Source organism: Phytophthora cinnamomi, assembly GCF_018691715.1.
Source record: "Phytophthora cinnamomi strain GKB4 chromosome Unknown Contig102, whole genome shotgun sequence".
NCBI classification, from domain to species: domain Eukaryota; phylum Oomycota; class Peronosporomycetes; order Peronosporales; family Peronosporaceae; genus Phytophthora; species Phytophthora cinnamomi.
In genome coordinates, this window is record NW_027151035.1 from 33,343 (window position 1) to 60,171 (window position 26,829).

A 26,829-nucleotide genomic window follows, 5' to 3' on the forward strand; every position below is an offset into this window, starting at 1 on the left:
CTGAGAGTGAAGACACTCTCAGTGCGAAGACGAAGCGAGAGCGCTTCGAGGAACAAGGTTGGGACTCGCTGAAGTCGTGTCCCTATTACGAATTATTGAGGGAGTACAAAGACGTACTCCCGGAGGAGATTCCTGCGGAGCTTCCGCAGGATAAGGGCATCCAGCACGAGATTGATCTCGTGCCGGGCACGAAGTATTGTGTTACGCGGCAGTGGCCACTGCCGCGAGATCAAGTGGAGGCGATCGACGACTTCTTTGAAAGTTGTCTCAAAGCTGGACCAGTGCGTGAATCGAAGTCCCCGCACAGTGCTCCGACGTTCTGTGTCAAGAAGCCACAGGGCGGAAGGCGCATCGTTCATGCCTACAACAAGCTGAACGATGCGACGGTACCGGCACAGACGCCGATACCACGAAAAGATGTTATCATCGATTCGATGGCCGGGAGCACCGTTTACAGTGCTCTCGACTTACGAGATGGATTCTATCAGATCCTAATGCGTGGGAGCGACATCCCTCTCACGGCAGTGAGCACGCCAAGCGGCACGCTCTGGGAATGGCTAGTAATGCCACAAGGGCTTAAGAATGCCCCTGCGACTTTCAACAGGTGCGTGACGCACTTGTTGCGCTCGGTGCGCGATTTCGCGCCGAGCTACTTCGATGATGTATTCATCCACAGCCGGGCTGTGGACGGGAAGACCGACATTGAGATGCACAGGGTGCATCTCCGGAAGCTACTTGAGCTTATGCGAAAGCATAAGCTCTACGCGAACCTGAAGAAGTGTATCTTCGGGGCGAGCGAGATACCCGTCCTCGGGTGTCTCGTAGGGGAAAACGGTGTTCGCCCTGACCCGGAAATGGTCAGAGTGATTAATGAATGGCCAACGCCTTCAAGTGTCAAGGAACTGAGGCAGTTCCTTGGCTTGGCCACGCACTTGTGCAAGTACGTGGAGGACTATGCGGGCAAGATCCGCCCGCTGTCACAACTTCTCAAGAAGGAAGCTGTGTGGAATTGGACACCCGATTGCCAAAAGGCATTCGATGCAGTCAAGCGGGGCTTGACTGAGGCACCGATCTTGGCAGTAGCTGACCAAGATCGTCCATTTCACGTCGTATGTGACGCATCCGACTTTGCAATCGGATGCGCATTGATGCAGCACGATCACGAGGGCCGTGAACGTGTCGTCTACTACCAATCGCGTCAGCTGAAGCCAGCTGAGCGCAACTATCCGGTACATGACAAGGAACTCCTTGCCATGAAGTACGCACTCGCAAAGTTCCGAGTGTATTTGCTTGGAAGTAGACCATTTGTGCTCTACACCGATCATGCATCACTGCGCACTGCAGTGAAGTCACCACACATATCCCAAAGAATGGCGAGATGGCTCTCATTCTTTGCGGAGTATAACTTCCGGGTCGAATACAAACCCGGAAGATTGAATGTGGTGGCCGACGCGTTATCACGTCGGCCGGACTACGCAGAAGCTGCTGACGTCAATGCCATTGACGTCATGCGATCAAGCAAACCCACATCGTCCCTGTTGGATAATGTGAAGGCCGCGTACGCGCACGACGCGGACGCGAAACTCTTGTTGGCCTATGGCACAACACCTTCTGACAAGGCTCGTCAGAAGTTGCCCAAACACCTTCGTGCGCGTGCACACCGATATCGGGTGCACGACGGACTGCTTCTTTACAATGCAGTCGACGACAACGCGGATCGCGTTGTCGTGCCGAATGACCATGACCTGCGACTCAGGATCATGTACGAATATCATGATGCCCCGACTGCGGGACATCTCGGACGTGAGAAGACATACGTCCTTCTCACGCGCGACTTCTACTGGCACCACCAGTATAAGTGGGTGCGCAAATACATCCGTGCTTGCGAGGTATGCCAACGCGTAAAGCCTTCGCCATTCGCGCAGGCTCCATTGCAATCACTACCGACTCCGTCGGAGTGTTGGAAGTCCATGTATTTGGACTTCATCTTTGGTCTTCCCCCGGATAACGGAGGGAACACCGGTGTTGTGGTCTTCGTCGACCGCTTCAGCAAGATGGTACATCTTGCTGCGGTGCCGGCAGAGATGACCGCGAAGCAGACGGCCCGTCTGTTCGTCGACATGGTGTTCAAACACCATGGCATGCCGTCCGACATTGTGTCGGACAGAGACCCGCGCTTCACAGCGCACCTGTGGCAAGAAGTGTTTACACTTCTTGGGAGCCAGCTTTCCATGTCGACTGCGGATCATCCGCAGACGGACGGTCAAACCGAGCGCGTGAATCGCGTGCTCGTCGATATGTTGAAGAGCTACGCTCACTCGTTCCACTACTGGAGCGAGTGCTTATCGATGGCAGAGTTTGCCATCAATAACTCAGTGCATTCCTCGACCGGGCATACACCGTTCTACGTGAATGCCATGCGGCATCCACGTCTACCGAGTTTACTCGGAGTGATGGCTCCCACTTTAAGTGGGGGAGGATCTACGACTGCAATACAGCAGCCGCAGAAAACCGCTGACACTTGCACAGTGTCAGCTGCAACAATGAACAAACCACATGAGTCTGCGCAGGGCGCAGACTCCCCCAACAACAAGGACAAAGACCACGGGTCTGCGCCCTGCGCAGACACCGCGAAGAACCACGCAGAGGCCGGGCCTCTAGCGGAGAACGAGCTGAATGACTTCAGCTCGGATGCAATCAATTTCATCACCAAAAGACAAGCCGTAATTCGGTTTGTCCAAGACGCAATAGCAGCTTCTGTTGATCAACAGAAGGTGAAATCAGACAATGCGGGCAGAGGCAACACAAATGAATTCAACGTTAGTTCATTGGTTTTGTTAGCTGCTTAAAACCTGCCTAAACATGCGGTTTCGGACTTCGGAGCAAGCAAGCTTGCTCCGCGCTTCATCGGGCCGTTCACTGTGTTGGCACGGCACGGCAACACATACACGCTAGACATACCGTCTAGCATGCACCTCCATCCGACCTTTTACGTCGGACGGCTGAAGCCATACCCGCAGCACGAGCCATCTAGCTCGGCTGACCCGAAGCCTCGGCAGGAGCCGAGACAGAAGCGGAAGCCTTGGCCTCGGCGACGAGCAACCTCTCCTCCAGCGCGCGGACGCGCTGCAGCAACCCCTTCATCTGGGTCCCCAAATCGACCTTGATATTCGAGGCGGTCTGCGAGACCGCCGCGACTTGGGTCTTCTGGTTTGCCAGCTCCAGTTTCAGGGCGGCGAACTCGGCGCCCTACAGACGCTCCACGGCGGTCACCCGGTCGTGGAGAGGCACATACTGATCAGCCCGGGGCTGATCATACCCAGGGCGTGTTCCCACCCCCGCCACCGCCGATCCGTGACGCCCGCGGCTCTACCCGCTGGATTGTTGAGCGGATTGTTGACCATAGTATCCCGAAAACGAACCCTCAAGGGGCTCGTTTTCGTATTCGTTGGAGAGGATTTTCTCCCCACCGAGATACATTGGAGCCGAGGAACGTCTTGCTGGAGGACGTTCCGGAAATGATGAGGGCGTACGAAGAGCAGTACGCGCTGGCGCAGCGCAAGTAGTGCGAGCGCTGCGATCATCGCTAGCGCCCGAACCCTCACGTGCTAAGAACTTAGCACGGAGCTCTTTGAGACTCTCGGGCACACGGAACGACGTGTACCCGTTCAAGTCGCGGTCGCTCAAGCGGACCGCGCCTGGGAAGCATTTCGCGCACTGAAAGCCCTCGGGCACAGCGCACGGCACATTAGCCTCCTCTGCAGCAACATCAAGTTGCTCCAACTTTCCACGCTTCGAGTACGTCTCGAAGCGATCACGCGCTTGCTTAATCCGATCACGGTAAGCAATCGGTTTCTTGTTGAAGTTTTCAACAAAGGCGTTCCAACTTTGCCAAAGTGCCTGCCACTCGGGCACTTTGCTGCGAGAAGATGTCTTCTTGCTTTGAAACCATCGGAGCTCATGAAAGAGTCCGATGTAGTAATCGCGCCTTTGATGCGTTCCCGCATCAAAGTGCAGCTCGGCAGCCACAGCGTCATCTTTGATGGCGCTGCATACGTACAGCGGCACCTCATTCGGAGGTACCGAGTTCCCATACCGGTCCGTGATCTCAGACGCGGACGGCATCCACGGATCGCGCGCTGCGCCTGCAGCGCGCGGAGATCCTTGAGCTATAAAATCACGCGCTGCAGCTGCAGCGCGCGGAGTACTGAGAGCCCCAGCGGAAGCGAGGGGGGTATCGCTCTCAGTTCGCGAACGCTTCGAGCTCGAAGCGTCCGATTCGTCCCCTTCATGCGGGCGAATGTTCTTCGCATGAGGGTCGCGCGATTCGCTCGACACTGAGTCTTTGCGCTTTGAGGGCGAGTCCTCCTCGCCCTACATATCTTCATCGTCGTCGTCGAAGTCGACGACGTCGCCATACTTCGCCTTCTGGCGTTCGAAGTAATCGTCGATGGAGAGATGACTCCCCACCGACTTTGAAGTCTTCTTCTCTTGAGGCGCGCTCATCGTTGAATGAGCGCGGATTTCTTCTCCAAACGCGGAGAATTGACGAATGGTCAATTCAGAAGATTGACGTGCGGAGACCCCGCGCGTCTAACCTTAAGGGGGGGATGGTGTAAGGGGTTACACGCACAAGTGGCTACCGTATATGAGATCTCCTACTTCAGACCCCAGAATATTGAAGTTGTACTGTTGTAAATGGTACACGAGATGTACAAGTACCGACGAATTTATGTACCATGAATGTCAAGCAAAACGATATTGAAAGTAGAGTGCAGATTCCTACCGGTATGCATATACATGTATTAAGCCTCGTTGTCTACATTGTCTTCCTCCAGGTCGTTGCAGTGGGATCCGCACCCTGTCTCACACTTCTCCACAATAAGCTCGCGCTGGTCTAACCAGTTGTAAATTTGCCGTTTCTTAGGTGGAACTTGAGCGGGTGCAAGAGAGGGATAGAAGTTCTTCACAGTCACGTGCATTTTATCTTTGGAGACTACAGCGTCGTAATATTCAATGACGTCGCGCTTGTGGTGGTAAGTTATTGCCACCCGCTTGAACTGCTTGGGTAGCTTCCCAGTTCCGGTTGTCCTGGTCCGCCCTTGTTGCTGCCCCGGAGTGCGGACCATGGCGCTTTTGTTGGAATGAAGGGGCACTGTTTGTGCGCGAAGGGGCACTGTTTGTACGCTCTGCACCGTTTTTAGACTCTGAATTAGGAGATCTCTACTGTCGACGTGGAAGCTGTCATGTATTTGATTGGCTATCGACCGGTAGGAATTAGGAGATCTCTCTGAAGTAGGAGATCTCATATACGGTACGAGCCACTTGTGAATTTAACAGATAGGATATCTGTTAAAGTTTTAGATACTTCCTCACCTTGGTGTATGCCACACCAATGGATACATTGAAGTGGGCCACCACAACGAGTGGTCCACACCTACCCAAAGATCCTATTGGTAGAAAGCAGCATCTTTCTATCAATTAGAGACATGCATATTAGCGGGGCTCTGACAGCCAGCCGCTGCCAACCCCTTTCATAGATGATAAACAGTTTTAGCAGTTCTAGGAGGAAGATCAATTTACAAACAAATACAGTTCTCATTTTACCTTCAACTAGCTACTTGGAGTCTTGTCTAAGTTAAATTATATTTGTGTATTCAAATATAATTAACCTAAGTTATTACCAAGTACTTACGCTTCCTCGTACACGTAGCGCGACGTGTAAGCTAAAGTAGTGAGTCAAGTTAGACCCACTACAGTAAAGGTAAACAAATTTGGTAAGACATCCCACTTGCATGGAAACTTACTAGTCAAAACCGCGGTAAACTAGATCCTGAATGGTTTGGCGCTCTACTGAGGTTGCGTCAGTTGTGTCCGACAGCATCCGATATACATCTTTTCAATTCTCGGTGCTATCAAGGTGATAAATTTCCTGGGTTTTCTACAGCGAAACGTATTGCTCACAAGAACGTTAATGTTGATGCCGCGAATCAAAAATGTCTTCGCGCGAGCGGCGCTAAAGTTTTTCGTATTAAATCTCAACACCATGTTCAGCAGAAACGTCTTCGCTGTCAGCGAGAGATTCCTGCTGGTACCGTGCATGCTCTCGTTAGTGAGGACCAATTGGCTAATTCTGATAGAGATCGAGTTGTAGGAACTGAAGTTGTGCTCTGCATAGGTGCTCCTGTTACCCTTACGTTCAATCTTGAGCAGTCAGCAGGGTTGTGCAATGGTACGAACGGAGTTATCTATGATTTTTTTGTTTACCTCTGATAGTGAAGTGCCTATTGTGTTGATACAGATAACAGACACTTACCTTGGCCCGTCATTTCTAGATAGTGTTCCTAATATCATTCCTGTACCCCCCAGAGATATTAGTTGGGGAAAGAAAAATAGCGATTTTCGCGTTGTCCGTCGCGGAACTCCATTGCGACTCGGGTATGCCATGACGGTCCACAAAGTGCAAGAGCTCACGTGCGAAAGAGTTATTTTTCATAGCAGTTCTGTTCCTAATGTAGCTTTTGCATACGTTGCTCTGTCGCGAGTAAGGTCGAGGTCCTCAATTCTGCTTACACACACCCTAAGTCTTGCCAAGTTAACAGCAACGCCGGAGCGTCGGGCTGCGTTTGAGGCCGAGGAAGCCCGTGTGGAAGCCAAAGTGACCCGGACGATGAATTTTGCTGTACCAGTCGCCCAGGCCATGCGGCGCCGGAGCGCAAAGTATTAATCGGAGCAATCTTCCTCGATACTAGGAAGAATTGTTTTTAATCACTGCGGAGGGCAAATCGCTGAACGAGCCCACAAGAGATCGGCTGAGTAACACCTTTGCGCTGTGAAATCACGGATGAAGCTGAAGCGCGCGATCGTAGAGACATAACGTGAGTTTGTGAACGACTACAAAATATTGTAGTCGTATACTTCATTATATTCGTCTTTTATTATTGAGTAAATCAGCACAGCATCAATCACTGTCAAGCGGCACGTACGTCGCCCAGATTGCAGCACACCTTTCTTTAGTGCGTCTCTTTGTCGCATCTCCTCTTCTTGCTTCTCGAGTACGATTTCAGTCAGTCCTCCTAATGTCAGGTCGACGCTGTGTCCAGCGACACGCTGAGAAATGCATGACTCGGTCGCATGAACAGTAGGGCTGTGAACGTTCAGCTTCACAATCGGTTTACGATCTGAACATTCAAGGGCGTTAAAGTCGTTTTAAACGCACCGTGAACCTCCGCATGATTTTAACTTGGAAAAAATATAGTACGAAATTGTGTAAGAAACACTACCCAGCCATTCTGATTCTGTCAGCACCTCAAGCCCGAGATGCTTGGTGCGGCGGCACTCCCCGCATTAGCGAGTGGCACGTAGGAGCCGATGAGGAGTACTGTTGCCTAGCCCCATCAGGTAGCCTTTCGCAGTGCTGGCCAAGTTCGCCTCGATATGCTGTTCACGGTGCCCTGAGTTGAGCTAAGTCATGATAACCAACTTACTGGACGACGTCTTCGAGCATAACGTACGGCGCATCACGTTGTCATCCGCACTTCTCAGACTAGCTGCAGGCCGACATCATATTATGCTCGATCGACTGTTTGTTGAAAAGCTCTTGTAACAATTCACTGAAGAAAAAAGGTATGATTCAATTCAAACCATTTAACTATTGTGCACGTATGAACGCTCAATATTCACAGCTTAATCGGAATCACCACTAAGCTTCTTGTTCCAGGCTATTCAGACCCTTCCACTTGTCTGCGAGAAAGACGATGTCCCGCTCCATCGTAGATTTTAAGGAGCATCGTTTCACCGTGACGATATTTCCGCTACTCGAAAACGCTCGCTCCGATGGAACGCTTGTCGCCACAGTACCAAACCATTTTTTACGCAGGTTTGGATAATGACCTCCGTTTGCCTGCCACCACACAAACGGGTTCACATTGCTTTTCAGTGTAGCAATAGCTTCCAAGTATCTTGTAAACATCTTTTTGCACTCCGTTTCAAGGTCCGTAGCTGCTAGAGGACCAACATCCGGACCGAACATGTGATGGCGCATGTAGCTACGGTGCTGTTCTTCAGACATTTGAACAGGTGTTCGGTTGTTCACTTCGATTGCTTCAGATGGAAGGTTTTCTTTGGCCAGCTCCACCATTGCCTGCACAAGCTCGTTGCTCGCAACCGGTGTGTCGGCAGCGCTTAAGTGAGCCATCCACTTTCCCACCCGCGGATCAAGAAAAGCGACCCACCTTAGTTCACTTTTCTCTAGTTGTTTGAATCGCTTCGCATATAAATCAAGCATTACCTTGCGGCAATTGTTCATCATCGGAATTATTCGAGCCACGTACGGTTCATCGCCAGCTTCGGCAGCAAGACCAGTAAACAAATCTGCCCTCTCCAAATGCTTACGGATTCCGGACAAAGCAGGAAGAACGAGAGGTATGATTGGCCACGTAGCGTTTCTGAGGCGACCGCGAATGGACCTAAAAGTGCTTGTAGGCACTTAATTGTAAGCCACTCCTCACTAGTAGGACGGTGCAACTTTTTCGCCACGTCTTTAAACTCTTTGCGGCCTTCGGGCTGCTTGATATAAGCGAAATTTTTCACAAGGGTACCCTCCAGGTCTATCATCCTCTGTAGCATTTGCAAACAGCTATTCCAGCGTGTGGCACAGTCGACGATAGGTTTTGTAACTTCATGATCTTTGATATTACAAGTTTCAACTTGTAAAGCTGCCAAACGATTACACCCTTTCGCTGATTTTCTAAAATACGCAGCAATAGTGCGAAACTTCTGAACGACGGTGCGGACAGCTTCCATTTCACTACGCTCCAGTGATGCAATAGTTCCAGCCAGATACTGCTCCATATCGTCGATTGCAAGCTCTCGTATATCGTCAATCTGGTTTCGTTCCGCTTCCGTAAGCGCAGCCTCCTCCTCGTGTTCTGTAATTGCTTCGTTACTTTCAGATGCAACGTCAGCTGCCCATGCCGATTCATCAGTGTTACCGCTCACTCCTTTCTTCTTCTTGATCATTGCACCTCCAACGATCAGACGAAGACAGTGTGCTAGGCAAGCCATGTGATTGACGCGCAAACGATCACCAGCGGCCACCATGTTTGAACCACTATCTCTCAGAAATCGAACGCAATAACGCTTCGTTAATGACCAGTCCTCCAAAATGTTCTCGATAGCTGCTACAACAACACCTCCGTCATGAATACCAGGCAGCTCTTTAACTTCTAGAGTCCAATTTCGAGAGCAAAAGTCATTATTGATGTAATGAACAGTGAGAGAAATGTAGCTTTTCGTAGTTCGAGTTGTACAAATATCACACGTAATGGAAAAGTACCAGCACCCAGTTGTAATTGCATGGCGCACGCGTCTACGATAGTCGACGGCTAAGGCTACAATTTCTCTGCTCATCTTGGTACGCTCAGGAAGGCTCACCGCAATGCCACAAATGTCTTCAGTTATAAAGCGAATCACTGCTACAAAACCTGCATCCACTACAATCATCATCGGTCTAAAGTGGCAAGCGATCCACTCGGCAAGGAGCCTGTTCAGGCGCAGTTGCTGTTGCACCGTAATTGTACGCAATTTCTTCTTTTTGCTCTCCTCCGTGCTATTCGATACGCCTCCGCAGTTACGTCCTAGATATGTCATCTCACCTCGACGAATCTGCTGAAGTTGTGCATTATATGAACTTAGCTCCAGAGGGTGAAATGTCTCCATATGATGCGGCACCTTCGACTGGCCAACCCGAAACGCTACGGTGGCACTGCATAGAAGACAAAATGCGAGCTCTGTCTGTTGGTTAATAGATTGCGTTCGATCTGTCTGAAGTTATCGCTTCTAATTAGTCGAGCGAAATGCCAGACGTCTCTCCTCTTTTGGCGTTGCATACTGTACAACAGTAGGCCGTTTTCCGCTTCGGCACGCCGGCGAAGCGCCTCGACGTCAATCTCATCTCTTTCGATTCTTAAGTCAGGAGGAAGTAGACGTTGTTGGTACTGTGGCTCCAGACAATTCTGGTCTTGTTGTTGCTGCTGCTCATGGGTGACTTGGTGCTGATGCTGCAGCTGTTGCAGCTGCTGTTGAATATGTTGCTGCGATTGATGGGACGGCTGCTGTTGCTGCTGTGGACTGAGCTGCAGTTGTGGCTGAAGCGGTGAAAGAATACCATGCCTGATAGTTGGAGTGTGCTCGAGCTGCGATCTAGCTGCTTGCACCGGTAGTGCTGACGCCGACGCAGGACCGAATGAAAGTGAGCGATGCACACGGCGAGGCGCTGATGGTACAGGAGGGCCTCGACGTAGATCGCCGCTCTGCGGCGTCTGGCAGTGCGTTGGTTGCCAACCTTCCATAATGGAAATGAAGTGTCATTTCGATAGCTTTCGAGAAACTTACATACTCCAAAACTGTATGGGCATGCTGAAGCCTAGTGTACCCATGCGGGAGGTTCAGGGGGGGGGGGGTAAAAGGAGGTTTGGAGGGATTCAGAAACAGCAAAATCAAACCTCCGGTAGTAGCGGTAAAGAAATGTTCGCGAACGTTCAGAGACTGAACGTTCACACCTCTAATGAACAGTGAGGTAGGTCATTTCTTCTTGCGTGGTCCTTGCTCGTTGCTGTGTTCCTTATGCAGGCATTGGCTGGTGATCTTCCCTTGGGTTGGATCTTCTATTGTTTCTTGGCGCTCGGTTCGTCCGGTGGTTTGCCGCTTTTTGACGGGCTTGCCGCTGTCGATGCTTGTCGCACAGGCAATGCAGCTCGCCGTTCTTCTTGCGCGCCCGTTCTCGGTCGCAGCCGGCAGAATACGTGCACTGCGTCGGTGCGAGCTGTCGGCAAATTTTCGAAGCACGCCTTTGCGCGAGCTTTATCCGCTGATAGTCGCGGTGGTTCTCGCACATACTGTGGCGTGTTTCGTCCCTCTTCATAGCCAGTCTGCCCCTGCACGCAGACGAGAACCGGCAATGTCATTGTCCAGAGTCACCGTCCCCTTGAGATATGGAGCAGACAAGGGCGTCAGATCCAGTTACCCTCAACGCGCTTTTGATATGCGTACCTGCCTTCGCAATTGGTCTGATGCCTTGGAACGCCACTATCTATCGACTTTGGGGGGGGGCGTCCGTACCTATTTCCTGGAAATGGGTACTTGTCGCCACCTAAGCAACGGGATGCTGCCATACTAGTATTATTATTGTGGGTGTAATTAATGGGTAAATACAATTATTGATTCTCAGCACGCTGTACTTGTCAACTACCTCAAGTATGCTTTCCTCCGTTGTCAAGGATACACGACCCAGGTCAAGCGTCTCGAGGCGAGTCAGTGTGGCCACAGGCGCCGCGTCCATCGCGTGTTGGCACCCGGACGACTACAACTGCCTCTGGACAGACCACAAGTTTTGAGCTGAGTGAGGAAAGGAATCGCTCGCGTAAAATGTACAGCAAGTTCGTAAGCGAGTTATCGGTAATGCTCGTTGTTACATGATCTCCTGTATCTTGTACCACTTGTTCACCAGCAGATCCGCAGCGCTTCGAGGTGGCAACACCACCCAGGATGAGCACACGCCTTCACGTGATGACCCGAGCAATTGAGCTGCTGGTGGGCATCAACCACTTGAGCTGTGATGCAAGCCTAACAACATGGCCCACACTGCCCGACCGCATTCTACCCCTGACCGTCGTCGACAACCATGAACCTCCTCGCTCGCTCGACTTCCATGAACCAACACCACTTGCCAATTCGCCTCGACAGCACCACAAGTGACAGCTATCTGCCATTGTCGACGGCTCTCTCCGTCATGACGCAGACTGAAAAGCCCAGCGGCTTCGCCTTCGCGTTCGTCGACAGACTCAAGGCCCAGCACCACGCGCGCAAGGAGCGTAAACGCCTGGCAAGACAGCTCCGTCCGTGGTCGTCGGGCGGCCGTCGATCCGTGCTGAGGTGGCGACGTACGGATCGAGATCTGCCGAGGAAGCTGTCGCTGCAGAGCGGCCGCCACAACCTGCACATCGAGCCTCGCCGGTACCGAGTCCTCTCCGCTACGCACGACACTGACAACGACACCAGCCTCCATCCCCAGCAACATCTCGAGCCAAGAAGTCCCGACGTGACGGCAGCCAGACCCGTGCAGCCTCACACCGACACGCTGCACTTCTCCTTCTCCGGAGGAGGCTGGCTCATGGTCTACATGTACGGCGTGTGCAAGGCGCTGCGCCAGCAGAAGGTGGACGAGCACGCCAAGTTCATCGGCACGTCCGCCGGCTGCCTGGCCATCGTGTCGCTCGTGCTGGGCTCGGACTTCGACGAGATCTGCGACTCGGTCGTGAACGACTACGTGCCTGCCGCCCACGCGAGCTGGAGGGGCCCGTTCCAGATGCGCGAGTACCTCATCGACGCCGCCACGCGCCACGGCAACCTCGACAGCCTGGACAAGCTGCACGGCAAGGTCACGATCGTGTACACGTCGCTGTCAGCTTGGGTCACGCGCCGCGTCTCGCACTTCAAGAACCCGCTGCACCTGCTGCAGACGATGGTGGCCTCGTGCTGCGCCACGCCGCTGGTGGGGCTGCCGTTCGAGCACGAGGGCGAGTACGTCATCGACGGCGTTATGGAAGGCTAGGAAGTCGACTGAGGAGCAAGGCGAGTGTAGGAGACTGGTTGTTATTGAGTTGGTAGAATTGAGAATGAGAAAGAAGTTGGAGCGTGAGCTCTACATGCACTAGGGCTATCCCCTAGGAGTCCCCTCTTGTGTGATATGCAGTAATGGGTGGTAAGTTCGCTGTACTTGTAGTCTGTCCTTCATTCGGACGAAGTAAGCGTGCGCAACCAAACATCTCACCCTGCGAGCAGAAGTATACAGCTGCCAGTGGCTGTAAATCATCGTAGAGCTGTGCTTGTCTTGCAGGTTGCAACACTCCCCCTCAAGCATGGCTTGCGAGGCGAAGTTTGCTGCAGAGGCGCTCGAAAATGACCCGATCAGTGGCTTTCGTGAAGAGGTCAGCGAGCTGCTGTTGCGTGGGGCAATATTCGACGTGGACGTCCTTTTTCATGATGGCGTCGCGAACGAAATGGTACTTGATGTTGAGGTGTCGAGTCCGCTGAGACGAAACTGCGTTTTGCATGGACTTGATGGCCGATTGGTTATCAACGCGGAGCAAATGGACGCGCCTTCAGGTAGCAGGCGTAGTTCGTCAAGAAGTTGGCGGATGCCGATGCAATCTTGAACCGCTGTGCAGGCAGCAACATATTCGGCTTCCATGGTCGAAAGTGCGACCGTGGTCTGCTTGCGTGAGGTCCACGAGACGGTCATCGAATTTATCTGCAACACTGCACCGCTCGTAGATTTTGCAGAGTTGGAGTCTCCAGCCCAGTTTGCGTCGGAGTAAACGACTGCTTGCAGCTGTGCACCCGGACCGTTGCCGAACTTGTACAGGAGTCCTTTACTCATGGTGCCCTTGAGATATCTCAGCACGCGTTTAATTCCACGCCAGTGCATCTCTGTCGGGTGTGCCACGAATCGTGAAAGGCAGTTTACTGCGGTGGTGATGTCCGGTCGGGTACAATTCGAAAGCCACAAAAGGCTGCCAATAGCCTCGCGGACGAGGTTGGTGTCGGTGAACGGCTCCGAATTTTCATCGTAGAATTGGTGGTTCACTTCCATTGGCGTTGCCACGGGGCGGCACTGCTCCATGCCGAATTTTTGCAGCAATTCTTCGATCGTCTGCTGCTGGTGAAGAATGATGCCTTCCGGGGTGCGCTTGAGCCATACACCGAGACATTTTTCAGCTTCCCCTAGATTTTTGATGTTGAAGCGCTCAGCAAGACGTGACATCACGTGTTCGGAGAGATTATCATCTTGACTCACCACAAGGACGTCGTCAACATAGAGTCCGAGTACACAAAGGTTACCACCACGGTGCATGAAGTAGATGCACGGGTCCACCTTGCTGCGCGTAAAGCCTTCTGCTTTTAAGAACGCGTCGATCATGTCGTTCCAGAGTTTTCCGCTCTGTTTGAGGCCGTAAAGTCCCTTGAGAAGCAGCCATGATTGTCCGGCGAACACTCCAGAGGTCCCGTTTGGTGGCGTCAGGTAGATCGGCTTATCCAGCGGTGACTTCAGATATGCATTCGGCACATCGCCTTGCAGCAGCTTCGCCTTCCAAAGAGCTGCCAGTAGAGCAATGAGGCGAAGGCTGGATAGTTTGAGCACCGGAGAGAAAGTAGCATCAAAATCAACTCCAAACTTCTGCGTGAAGCCGCGGGCGACAAGCCTGGCTTTGAAGCGCTCTAGTTCGCCGTTGCTCGAGAACTTGATCTTATACACCCATTTTGCCGTCACTAGGTTCGCATTTTCGGGTGTGTCAACGAGTTTCCAAGTACCGTTGGCTTGGAGATCGGCGAGTTCCTTATCCATCGCTTCTTTCCACTGCCGCCAGTATTTGCTGCGCATGGCCTCACCGAGTGTCTTAGGTTCTTTGATGTGGTCGGAAGCACGAATTGTGAGAAGCACGTAGGCTGGCCCTGCAAACGTGTCAATGAATGACTTCGGGAGCTGGAACTCTTCGGTTCTAGTGGTGCGTCGCCGTCCAAACACTCGACGCAGTACTCCAGCGGGTATTGGCCGTCCGAAATCTTCTGGGACGCCTACTTCCTCGCTGGATTCATCTGTTTCACGTTGATCCGAGTGGTTTTCGCCTATATTGGGTTGGTTGGTGGCCCCGTTGTTGGGCGTTTCAGAGTGAATTTCTTCCTGATGCAGTCTCTGGAGTACTTCCGCCGTCTCCGGCTCGTTGATGTCCAGCTTGTTGATATTCTGTACGTCCGAGCTGGTGATAAAACGCTTGGTTCGGGGCAGCAACAACTTGTAGCCCTTCTGCGTGTCCGAGATCCCCACAACGATTGCTTTTTCGGCGCGTTTCATGAGACTGCGTTTGCTCTTGCGAGGGACGTGCACTGTGCACTTGGAGCCAAAGCGAAGTATATGCGTGAGATTCGGTTGCTTACCGGTGAGCACGTGAAGGGGGGACTTGTAGTCCACATTTGCACGGGTGGGGACGCGATTCCGGATGTAGGAGGCGTAGACAACCGCGTCACCCCAGTAGCGTTTCGGCAGCGAGGATGCCCATAGCATGGCTCGGGCTGAATTCATCAGTGTCCGATGGAATCTTTCGGCTTTGCCGTTCGAAGCGGACGTATCAGGCTGCGTGTGCTGTAGTCGGATGCCGTGTCGTCCAGCATACTCCTCGAACTTTCGATTGACGAATTCTCCCCCACCATCGGTACGGATGACTTTGATGACAACGTCGAACTGGCGCTGAAATTGAGTTGCGAATCGCTCGAAATTGTCGAAAGCCTCGTCCTTTGTATGCAGCAAGCACACTTGATTGTAATTAGTGGCGTGGTCGACAATGGTGAGGATGTGGCGATGGCCATTGCGATCTGCTGGAAGATCAGTCTTCAAGTCCATGCAGATAACTGCACCGTGTTCATCCGTCGGTGCTGACTCAGAGGTATCTTCAGTTGGCTGCTTGTTGCGTGTTTGCTTTCCTTCAGCACATGCCATACAGAAGTCCATCTTCTTGGTGCTGATTGCCATCCCGGTAGCAAGGTTCTTGTTGACAATTTTCAGCAGGTCTTGGTAATTCACGTGGCCTAAGCGCTCGTGCCACTGCTGCAATGAGCTTTCGGGAATGTTTGCGAAATAAGCGTGAGGGTCATCGCTATTCACATCAGCGGCGGAGGCATTTACGACCCAGAGGCCGCGACGCTCGATTGCTTCTCCCACAATACTGCCGTCACTTCCGTGAAATGTGCACTTCTCGTCGAAAATGAAGCGGAGACCACGTCGTCTCAGCTGCGATAACGAGAGAAGGTTGCGGCCGAGGTTCTCGCAGTAGTAAACTTCCGTCAGCAGGACGGTTCGGTCAACTCCGTTGACACTGGTCCGCAGCAGGCAGTTACCCTTGAGGTTTGCCGTAATTGTGTCGGAGTTCGCGACTTTGATTTTCAGGCTGGCTGGCTCGACTCCGAACAGCATATTCTTGTTGGTGCAGAGATGGTGTGTTGCACCTGAGTCGAGTATCCATTCTTCAGCGGCGGGCGTCCTGTCCGAGGCGGCCAACCAGAGACCTCCATCAGCATCTTGGTTAGTCGCGTCGTCAGGTGGATCGGTGCCGGTCACCGCAGCATTGTGAGCTTGTCCACGCTCTTTCACGAGACGCTTCACCTTCTTGAGCTCCGGGCAGGCAGGTCCGCGGTGGCCCTCCTCGTCGCAGACATAGCAAACCAGTTTAGGCATAGGCTTCGCAGCTGCTGCTAGCGCTTGCCCTTGTCCAGTTCGGTGGCCTTGCTTCTGCTGTTTTTGTCCGGCGTGATGCTGGGGCTTTTGCTGTTGGTAGGCTCCGTTTTTCTTTTCGTGTTGCTCGCTGGGCGCTGGCGTTCTGGCGACCTGTGGGCGTTTGCGGCCATCACCTCGCAGGTCTACGAGTAGTGCGAGGATGCGGTCTGCTTCGGAGAGGTAGTTTCCGTTTGAGCGATCAATGCGAGCAACGAGAACGCTTGCGAGATCCGGACAGGCATTCGCACAGAAGGTCTCCAGCAGCAGTAGACTGTGGTCACCGGTCATGAGACGGGACACATACTTCAAGTAGTCTAGATAGTCGGACCAGCTGTCTTGTGGACGTTTGCCGGACGTCAATCGTTTGCATAGCTGCACTTGGTTAAGTCTGCAGCCGAATTCAGACTTCATCTTGCCCTTGAAGTTCTCATAGTTGAAGTCGGGATTTTCAGTACGCCATTGCGTCACATTGGAGTGAAAGAAACGCGCAGCCTTTCCCGCCAGAAAATTGACCAATACGGAAGCTTTGATCTGCGAGGTCCAACGTGATTGGTTGAGTAGCGACTCAGTATAGAGTGCTTGCTCGTATTCGAGGATAAAGTCCTCGAAGCCCGATCCAAGGCCGGGGTACACCTCTTGGCCATCAAACTTACGGCACATCACGTCCTTGATCTTAGGCGTGGTGCGTGCGGGTGCTGTAGGTGCGGTCGGGGCCCCTGGGACGGGGGGTACGCCAGCCGCGGGGGCTCCACTCCTCATTGCGTGGATCGTTGTTTTTAGCTGTACAATTTCTGCATGTAGCTGGGGTGCGGCCTGGGCATGGGCCCTGAGCTCTGCCAGCTCTGCATCGTGGAGAGACTTTGCTGCGGCTTGTCTTGACATCAGCTGAGCAAAATCAGACCGCATCTTCTCCATTTCCGCTGCCATCATTGCGGCGGACGCTGTTTGTTTACGCAGCGTTGACACCTCTGCCCGCAGCTTCACTAGCTCGGGGTCGGGCGGGCCTGGCTCCGTCTTGACCGGGGTCTCAGTAGCAGCGGCCTTGAACTCAGCGTCAAGGTTCCGCCTGACGGGGTGTTTCATTTCATCAGCGGTGTTCATCTCTGCTGGAGGGTAGCCTGCGGGTGGTACGAGTGCAACACGTTGAAGTTGTCACACGTCGCAGATTCTCACACGTCGCAGGTTCTCGCGCGTCGCAGGTATCGGGATATGCAGGTATCGCGTATCACAGGTATCCGGTATCGGAGGTCTTCTGCACTTGCCGGGTCGTATGACGTCGGGTTACTCTTCAGTGCAGGTCGTCCTTGGGCTCATAACCTTATGGAAGGCTAGGAAGTCGACTGAGGAGCAAGGCGAGTGTAGGAGACTGGTTGTTATTGAGTTGGTAGAATTGAGAATGAGAAAGAAGTTGGAGCGTGAGCTCTACATGCACTAGGGCTATCCCCTAGGAGTCCCCTCTTGTGTGATATGCAGTAATGGGTGGTAAGTTCGCTGTACTTGTAGTCTGTCCTTCATTCGGACGAAGTAAGCGTGCGCAACCAAACATCTCACCCTGCGAGCAGAAGTATACAGCTGCCAGTGGCTGTAAATCATCGTAGAGCTGTGCTTGTCTTGCAGGTTGCAACACGGCGGGCTGCTGGACAACCAGCCGCTGTTCGGAGACGGCGTGCGCACGATCACCGTGACGCCGAACGTCTTCGCCGCTGCAGACATCCGGCCGTCGCGCTACGTGCCGCCGTGGTGGTCCATGTACCCTCCGTCGCCGCGCGAGATGCGGTGGCTGTACGACTTGGGCTACGAGGACGGCTTGGCGTGGTGTGTGCGCCAGGGTCTTCCAGGGTCCGACAGTGTCGTTGTCCCGACCAGCGCTGCCAAGCACAGCGGCCAGTGGAGGACGGTCGTTGGACAAGTGGCGGGCTACCGGTCGGTGGAAGACGCGGTGTTGGCGGTGGCAGGGCTGTTGCTGCTGTCGGAGGAGACGATCACGAGCACCGTGATCCGGCTGGAGATCCTGCTGTGGAGGTTCGTGGCGGTGGTCGCAGCTCTGCTGGAATGGACGACGGTGCTCTGGGCGGTCGTGGCCGCAGCAACACTGCTGGGGTTGGCGCTGCTGGGTCAGCACGGCACGCTGGAGTTCGCGGTCGTGCTGGTGGCGTACTTGACTGTGGCGGCGTTGAAGCTGAAGGAGGCGTGCTGGCAAGTCCACTCGTCGAGTCACTGGCACGAGCTGCGAATCTCTCTCGGAGCGATGGACAAGCGCTCGACCACGAGCAAGGTCGGACTCACTCCGCAGCAGGAGGCGGTGCTGGCGCAGTGGTCGTACGTATACCGCTTCAGCGGGTTCTTGATGTGAGCGAAGCGAAAGTAGCTGAGCAAGAGGTAGCGAGGAGAGTGTCTTGAGTAATGCGCCGTGCCAATTGATACGCGATTGTCGTTGAAGTGTCAGAGCAAGCGGTTGTCCCTGTGTGCTTCACGTAAAGCTAGAAGCACCGACACAAACTTTGAGTTGACCATCCTCCGCGAAAATGTAGAGTTCGTGCAGTTCAACGATATTATAGTCTGTAAAGTACCGATAGTGTATTTTAATATTATTAAATATGAAAATAAACGCCATACTGCAGCGTTGGCGGTGAACGCTAAAGAGCACCGACCATATATCACGCGGCGTGGTCAACACCTCCGTCATCGTTGACCCGTATGCTTCGAGCAAGGTGCTTGCTCCGTTGTCTTGCACACAGATGTCTCCATCCAGAGCTTACTAACGAAGTCTACTAAAAACAAATACATGCTTGTCTCTCCGTTTATCGCATCCTCAGATAACAAGTTTTATATATCATACTGAGAACATAAAGTTCTCGAAACCATAGGTCAATATCTCGCAAGATCCTCAATACATGACGTTTCTAACACTGCGTATAACGATACCGCACCGTTCATTCCCGATTTGCGCCGCGATCGGCTGTCAGGGCGCGGTCCGACTCTCTCCTGGAAGCGATGCAGGCGAGCAGCTCATTGCTACGTCGGCCTCGCCTCGCTGCTGCATCTCGCCAGCTCGACATGAAGGCGTGGCGACGGAAGCCGCGCGCGCAGTCCACTACAGCCGCTGCCAGCCCGCCGAGTCTGCCGTGGCTCGCGACGGACGCCGACGTGGGCATCACGCGCGTGGCGGCGCCGCTGGCCAAGAACGAGCTCTGGCGCTACGAGATCTCGCTGCGCTTCCCGCGCACGCACACGCGCTGGCTGGTGCAGCGCTCGTACGCCGACTTCCAGCGGTTCCACGCCGCGCTCGAGGGCGCCTTCCACCAGGCGCTGCACGCGCGGCGCGTCCACCTGCCCAAGCCCTCGAGGCTCGGCTGGGACGCGTTCCGAGCGCAGTCGGCGCGTGCCGCGGCGGCCGACAGGCTGCGCAAGCAGCTCAACAGCTACCTGCACAAGCTGCTGGAGATCGAGAGCGTGCACGCCTCGGACACGTTCCGCGACTTTGTAACGCCTCGCCCGGAGTCGAGCGACAGTGAAGTCGTGGACGACGAGTGTGCAGATAGGACCCGAGGACTTGGACGCTCCAGCAGCGCCACTAGCACCAGCACGGCTACCAGCTCCAGGGACAGTGTGGGCGGACTGCTGGACCTGCCGCTGCCTTTTCCGTGGCGCGTACCGCCGCCGGCTGTGGCGCCTTCGCGGTGTGACGAGCTCGTGCACTTCGGTGGCGTTATCGCGTTGACAGCGCTGGGTGGCCTGTCTGTCGGGCTCACCAAGCGCAGCGCGCTCTCGGGCTCGCAGAAGGCGGCGGCGGTGGCGGCGGGAGTTGCGGGCGTGGCGCTGACAGGGCCCCTGTCGGCAGTGTTCGCGCTGAGTGCTCTTGGCGGCGGGGTGGGGAAGTACCAGCTCAACAAGGCGTCGTACTTGAGCGTCTGCAAATCGCTGCAGGCTGAAGAAGGCGTAGCTATCGAGTTCGTCGTGGAGAATGCCGAGCAGTTTTCGGGGCCTCGGCGTGCGGCGAGGTTTGGAGATGCTGTCCACTTGTACTGCCACAAAGTTCGCAAGTCGGTGCGTGTAGTAGCACCGCCAGACTCGAAGCGTGGCCACGCCATGGCGACAGGAGGGGACTCGCGCAAGACGACGTTGCGGCTTGTGTCGCCGTACGGACACACTGGACCGCTTCGATGCGGCAGTCAGGTGTTCTTGCAGCTTGTTGACGGCGAGTGGGCGGGCCAACTACTAGGTATAAACGGAGAATTCATCACCGCCACGAAGTATTCGCCGGCGGTATTCCAGCTAGGGGCTATAAGCGATTGTCATGATGCCGTCGCTTGCCCGGAAGCAGCTACGAAGCCTGAGCCAAAGCCAGTCGAGGAGGGAAGCCCTTTAGTTCGTTCTTCGCTGCTAAGGGGAGCCATTCCCTTCAAGCTGCGCGTCATGGTGTACAACGTGTGGCTGTTGCCCAGCTTTGTGTCGTCTTTCAACGAGAAAATTTCCCCGTGGGCCTCGCAGCGCGCCTCAGCTATTCCACGCTGCCTTGCCCCGCTGGATGTAGACGTCGTGATTTTCTGTGAAGCGTTTTGCAGCACTTCGCGCGAAAAGCTCGTGTGCGGCATGAAGTCCCAGGGGTACATCTACGAGACCAAGGTCGTGGGGGACGTGTCACTTCTCGGTTCCAAGAAGGCAATCGACGGTGGCTGCTTCGCCATGAGCAAGTACCCACTCGGTCGCAGCGAGGAACTCACATTCGGCAGCATAGCGTCCGGCGAAGACCGGTACGCGGACAAGGGCATCATCTACTTCCAAGTACGCATGCCCGTCACAACCAGCTCGGGATCCGAAACAACCCAGACCGTGCACGTCGTGGGAACGCACCTGCAGGCGTGGGAGACTCCGGTCGCCGTGGCCACTCGGAACTGCCAGCTCATGCTGATGCGCGAGTTCGTGGACTCGCTGGGTCTTCCGAAGGACGAGCCCGTGATCTTCGCCGGCGACATGAACGTCAACAAGCACGCGGACGGTGCCCAGGCTCCCGAAGGCGAGTACACTGCCATGCTGGATCTGCTGGGCGTCCACGAGCCGGAGCTGCACGGCGAGTCCCCATTGTACAGCTTCGACCCTCACACGAACAGCCTCGCAGTGGACGGCCCGAGCTCCGGCGGCATCACCGAGCGGCTGGACTACATCATGGTCGAGCGCAGCCACCGTCAGCCTGTGGCCGCCTCGACCGAAATCGTACAGCTCAAGGCCACAAGACACTGGGCTCCGTCGCGAGGCGTGTGCGGCGAAGTGCTCGTGGACCTGTCGGACCACTACCCTGTCGTCGCCGACTTGCGCTTCTAGCTCCAGCACCCCCTAAAAGTTAACTTATTGCTCCAACATGGCTACATCAAAGGCACCTGCAAGTTGAAGTGTCTCTTGTATGGAGGTGTACACAGTGGTCCCAGCTTTCGGAATAGAAAGTAAAAACATGTGATTGGCTGGCTATTATTTTATGTTTGTTTTTTCCGGGCGGGCACTATCCTTTCTGCCACGTAGCGCCATGAAGTTCTGGCTTTACTCGAGCGCGAGCCTCGCGGCCTGCGCCGGGCTGCTCTGGTACACGTACGTGACGCGGCAGCAGTTCTACCCGTCGGTCATCTACCTCGTGACCTCCAAGGTGAGCGTGCTGGTGCTGGGCAACGCCGGCCTCGTGCTCACGACGCTCTTCGGGCGGCTGCTCAAGCGCTTCTTCCTCGGCACGCTGCGGGACGCCGAAGTGGAGGCAAGTACTGTAGTTTGCTGCATTATTTGTTTTTTACTATGTGGACTCTCTGATCTAATATTTTATATTTTATTTGCATTGCAGCTGCTGCACGAGAATGTGCGCTACGCCGTGACGGAGACGTGTCTGGCGCTGACGATCTTCCGCGAGGAGATCTCGTTCCACGTCATGGTGCTGTTCACGGCGCTCGTGTTCCTCAAGATCTTCCACTGGCTGTCGCAGGCCCGGATTGAATTTGTGCGTGGGGGTCTCTCTCTCTCTTTTTATGTTTTATTAGTCTGGCTAACTTGTTTTTTACTTGTCAGATTGAGCAAACGGATGTGATCTCGCGCCTCACGCACGTGCGACTCGTGGGGCTCATGGCGATGCTGGCAGCTGTAGACACGGGCTTCGTGGTGTGGTGCACGCTGAAAGTCATGGAGAACGGGCCGTCGGTCTTCATCCTCTTCGGTTTTGAGGTGGGTCTGGCATGTTTTCCTTGTGACGAGTTGTTGAACATTGCTGAAGTGATTGTTTTGTTGTTACTAGTTCCTGATTCTGTTGGTGACGATCGTTGCCACCTTCCTGCGTTACGTGTTGTACGTATTGGACTCCAGGATGGACGGGGCCTGGACCAACAAGTTCACGTACCTCTTCTACTTGGAGCTCGTGTCCGAGGTCACCAAGCTTGTTGTGTACCTGGTACGTCGTGCTAATTCTTGCCACCTTTGATATAGTCCACTGACCGGATTTTTGTATTGGCTGCTGATGTTGCAGGTTTTCTTCATGCTCATCTTCACCTACTATGGAATGCCGTTGCACATTGTGCGGGACCTCTGGATCTCCATCAAGAACTTGCAGCGACGAATTGCGTCGTACTTCCGCTACAGAAAGATCACCGCCCATCTGAACGAGCGCTTCCCGAACCCGACGGAGGAGGAGCTGCAGGAAACTGACAGGACGTGCATTATCTGCCGCGAGGAGATGACCCCCGATGCCTGCAAGAAGCTGCCGTGCTCGCATATCTTCCATGTTGACTGCCTGAAAATGTGGGTTCAGCGACAGCAAACTTGCCCCACATGCAGATCCATCATTCCGACAGGACCGCGTCGCCCCGCTGCCGTCCCCGAGGGACCAGCGGCTCGTGCAGCAAGACCTGCAGCTGAAAATAACAATGTCCCCCAAGCACCAGCTGCAGCGGCGCCTGCGGCCGATGCTCAGCCTCGTCCTGCCCCCGGTGCGCCTCGCTTCCGGTTCGGTGTGGCTTTCGGACGTGTAGTTCCACCCGCTAATCCAGCCGGAGCTCCTGCCGCTACAACTGTTGTGGGCGACGGTCAAGCCGCAGCAACCCCAGTTTCAGGTGGAATTCCCGCCGCTGCACCCGGTCACCCGTTTGCTGGCTATCCCAACCCGTATATGTCGCCAATGATGTATGGTCCTGGTATGGGGTCCCCCTTCGGCTTCGGTATGCCAGGTGCATACGGCATGATGCCACCTTTCGGCATGCACCCGCTTGGCCACATGCCGCCGCAAGCACAGCCAGGTGTGCCCCAGCCAGCAATGGACCCGGACAGTATCCAGCGCCAGATTGATCTGCTCCATGCTCAGTTGGCAGTGCTGCAGGCCTCAGCGGCTCAGTTCGGAACTCCGCACCAGGCTCACAGTGTACCACAGCCTCCGACAACGGCGGCCACGACACAACCACAGACTGGAGTCCCCGGTCCGACGGTAACCCCACAACCTGCTCCGGCCGCTGCGCCTGCAGTCCCAACAAATCCTGCTGCTGCACTCGCATCTGCTCAACCTGCCACGGCTGCAGTGCCTTCGGAGGACCTAGAAGACAAGCGCCCGATTCCGTCTAGCAAGCAGCAGTCAGCCATTCCGCCACCTGCCACGACTAGTGATCCTTCGCCTTCGTTGCCTGTGGAGTCAACGATCCCACCAGCGCCGCAGACTGAGGCTGAGCGCCGCCGAGAAGAGTTGCGCCAGCGCTACAACCGCATCTACGGCAGCTCGTCGAGCTCCTCTGTGACTGACAACGAAGAGAAGAAGAGCGACTAGACGTACGCGCTGATCTCGTAGCGCTTGCTAATATAACTCCTGAAAACCGGCGTGGTGGCTGCTGGCTGACTCATGCAGCTATTATGCGTTCATTGTGCTTAGCAGGCATCTACAGAAGACGCTGCCGCTTGCTGGGGTCTGGCTCGACTTGGGGCTCGAGCCATCGTATTACGCGCCACTGGTTGCTCTTCTTGGCGAGCTTGAGCGCGAGGCACGTGAAGATCTCGTGCTCCCGCCCGTTGTCGATCGATGCCAGCAGCCAGTTGATGACTGCGATATGCCCATTCGTCGTGGCAGTGCGCAGCGCGTGACCCAGCGTTCCCTTGTGCTGGTTCGCATCCAGCCACTGCACCACCTCGAGGTGGCCTTTGCCTGCCGCCAGCCCGAAGGCGTGCTCAGTGCAGCCCTCGGTTCGATTCTCCTGCAGCCACTGCACCACCTCGAGGTGTCCTTGCTCAGCCGCGTAGGTCATCGCCGACGCCGTGCACCCCTCCGATCTGTTCTCGTGCAGCCACTTGACCACCTCGAGATGGCCCATTTCCGCCGCGAAATCCATGGCGTCCGTCGTGCACCCCTCTCGTCGATTCTCATGCAGCCACTGCACCATTCGCAGGTCTCCATTCAGCGCCGCCGCGTTCATCGCCCGAGTCGTGCAGCCTTCGCACCGGTTGGCGTGCAGCCACTTGACCATGGGCAGGAACCCTCGACCCGCAGCGTGGTCCATTGCGCACGCAGTGCATCCGTCGCTGCGGTGCATGTGCAGCCATTGAACCGCCGAGAAGTGGCCCAGTCCGGCGGCGCTGTCCAGGACGTCGACGCCCCATTCGCAGCGCTCGGCGTGGAAGTCCGACAGCCACTGCAGGATGTACACGTAGCCGTGCATCGCGGCGTACACCGCCGCCTTGCCCCAGAACGACTTGGTGTCGCGCGCAGCGAGGTACGTCAACAACCTCAAGGAGCCGCCGCGCTCGCAGGCGTTCACGACGGCCTCCGGGCCCGAACACACGTCCAGGAAGGCGTCGACGCGGAAAACAACATGAGGAAGTTCGCCGAGGCCGCGCAATGCCAGACACTCGCGACACGCCACTCGGGCGGAAGTTAAGACGGGGAACGCGTCCATCAGCGGCGAGAGCTCTTCGGAGACTCGGCAGATATCGGAATGAGCTTCAGAACGAGACGGTGGTGGTTGCACGCCCGTATCTGCGCTCAACTTGAAGTCCGCTTCGCGTTAGAGACCCCGCAACTTCAACTGGTACGCTGGAGGACAACCACAGCCTCACACTCGATTCGGCGTCTGAGCCCTCGGCTGCAGCTTCTGCCTAGGCCGGCACCGCATCGATTGGCTCAAGTGCTGCCTGGGGCGCGCCGCGAGCTCGAAAGACTGCGCGGAGAAATCGATCACGACGCGTTGAAGGCGTGCACAGACCGCCGACATGTTCTTTATGATGCAGGTGCATACCACATGCAGAATGTTTCGAGCTGGATGTCCGGGTGCTTTGCATCACATCGTGCACAGCAACATTTGCATCGGTGGTCTGCAGGACACAGCACGATCTACATGAGGGGCATTTGACGACAAACGCGTATCAATTGGCACGGCGCATTACTCAAGACACTCTCCTCGCTTCCTCTTGCTCAGCTACTTTCGCTTCGCTCACACCAAGAATCCGCTGAAGCGGTATACGTACGACCACTGCGCCAGCACCGCCTCCTGCTGCGGAGTGAGTCCGACCTTGCTCGTGGTCGAGCGCTTGTCCATCGCTCCGAGAGAGACTCGCAGTTCGTGCCAGTGACTCGACGAGTGGACTTGCCAGCACACCTCCTTCAGCTTCAACGCCGCCACGGTCAAGTACGCCACCAGCACGACCGCGAACTCCAGCGTGCCGTGCTGACCCAGCAGCGCCAACCCCAGCAGTGTTGCTGCGGCCACGACCGCCCAGAGCACCGTCGTCCATTCCAGCAGAGCTGCGACCACCGCCACGAACCTCCACAGCAGGATCTCCAGCCGGATCACGGTGCTCGTGATCGTCTCCTCCGACAGCAGCAACAGCCCTGCCACCGCCAACACCGCGTCTTCCACCGACCGGTAGCCCGCCACTTGTCCAACGACCGTCCTCCACTGGCCGCTGTGCTTGGCAGCGCTGGTCGGGACAACGACACTGTCGGACCCTGGAAGACCCTGGCGCACACACCACGCCAAGCCGTCCTCGTAGCCCAAGTCGTACAGCCACCGCATCTCGCGCGGCGACGGAGGGTACATGGACCACCACGGCGGCACGTAGCGCGACGGCCGGATGTCTGCAGCGGCGAAGACGTTCGGCGTCACGGTGATCGTGCGCACGCCGTCTCCGAACAGCGGCTGGTTGTCCAGCAGCCCGCCGTCGATGACGTACTCGCCCTCGTGCTCGAACGGCAGCCCCACCAGCGGCGTGGCGCAGCACGAGGCCACCATCGTCTGCAGCAGGTGCAGCGGGTTCTTGAAGTGCGAGACGCGGCGCGTGACCCAAGCCGACAGCGACGTGTACACGACCGTGACCTTGCCGTGCAGCTTGTCCAGGCTGTCGAGGTTGCCGTGGCGCGTGGCGGCGTCGATGAGGTACTCGCGCATCTGGAACGGGCCCCTCCAGCTCGCGTGGGCGGCAGGCATGTAGTCGTTCACGACCGAGTCGCAGATCTCGTCGAAGTCCGAGCCCAGCACGAGCGACACGATGGCCAG

General features: G+C 55.3%; 5 protein-coding genes across 5 annotated transcripts; 3 read left to right on the top strand and 2 right to left on the bottom strand.

Annotated features, from left to right (window-relative positions):
- Positions 1 to 11,683: 11,683 nt before the first annotated feature.
- On the top strand, positions 11,684 to 18,683 carry IUM83_07822 (putative patatin-like phospholipase; the record flags this gene model as incomplete). Its single annotated transcript, XM_067932149.1, has 2 exons — positions 11,684 to 12,582; positions 17,948 to 18,683. The coding sequence occupies 2 exons, from the start codon at positions 11,684 to 11,686 to the stop codon at positions 18,681 to 18,683; spliced, it is 1,635 nt and encodes a 544-aa protein (XP_067783174.1).
- Positions 18,684 to 19,387: 704 nt separating this feature from the next.
- Positions 19,388 to 21,652, top strand: IUM83_07823 (phospholipase c; the record flags this gene model as incomplete). The annotated part of the gene is made up of 1 exon (XM_067932150.1): positions 19,388 to 21,652. One exon carries the CDS (start codon positions 19,388 to 19,390, stop codon positions 21,650 to 21,652), a length of 2,265 nt encoding a protein of 754 aa, XP_067783107.1.
- A 199-nt stretch (positions 21,653 to 21,851) lies between these two features.
- Positions 21,852 to 24,113, top strand: IUM83_07824 (hrd1-like protein; the record flags this gene model as incomplete). The annotated part of the gene is made up of 5 exons (XM_067932151.1): positions 21,852 to 22,073; positions 22,158 to 22,310; positions 22,379 to 22,531; positions 22,602 to 22,754; positions 22,830 to 24,113. 5 exons carry the CDS (start codon positions 21,852 to 21,854, stop codon positions 24,111 to 24,113), a joined length of 1,965 nt encoding a protein of 654 aa, XP_067783047.1.
- A 109-nt stretch (positions 24,114 to 24,222) lies between these two features.
- On the bottom strand, positions 24,223 to 25,233 carry IUM83_07825 (Alpha- and gamma-adaptin-binding protein p34; the record flags this gene model as incomplete). The annotated part of the gene is made up of 1 exon (XM_067932152.1): positions 24,223 to 25,233. The coding sequence occupies one exon, from the start codon at positions 25,231 to 25,233 to the stop codon at positions 24,223 to 24,225; it is 1,011 nt and encodes a 336-aa protein (XP_067783109.1).
- Positions 25,234 to 25,767: 534 nt separating this feature from the next.
- IUM83_07826 (putative patatin-like phospholipase) lies at positions 25,768 to 26,829 on the bottom strand (the record flags this gene model as incomplete). The annotated part of the gene is made up of 1 exon (XM_067932153.1): positions 25,768 to 26,829. One exon carries the CDS (start codon positions 26,827 to 26,829, stop codon positions 25,768 to 25,770), a length of 1,062 nt encoding a protein of 353 aa, XP_067783112.1.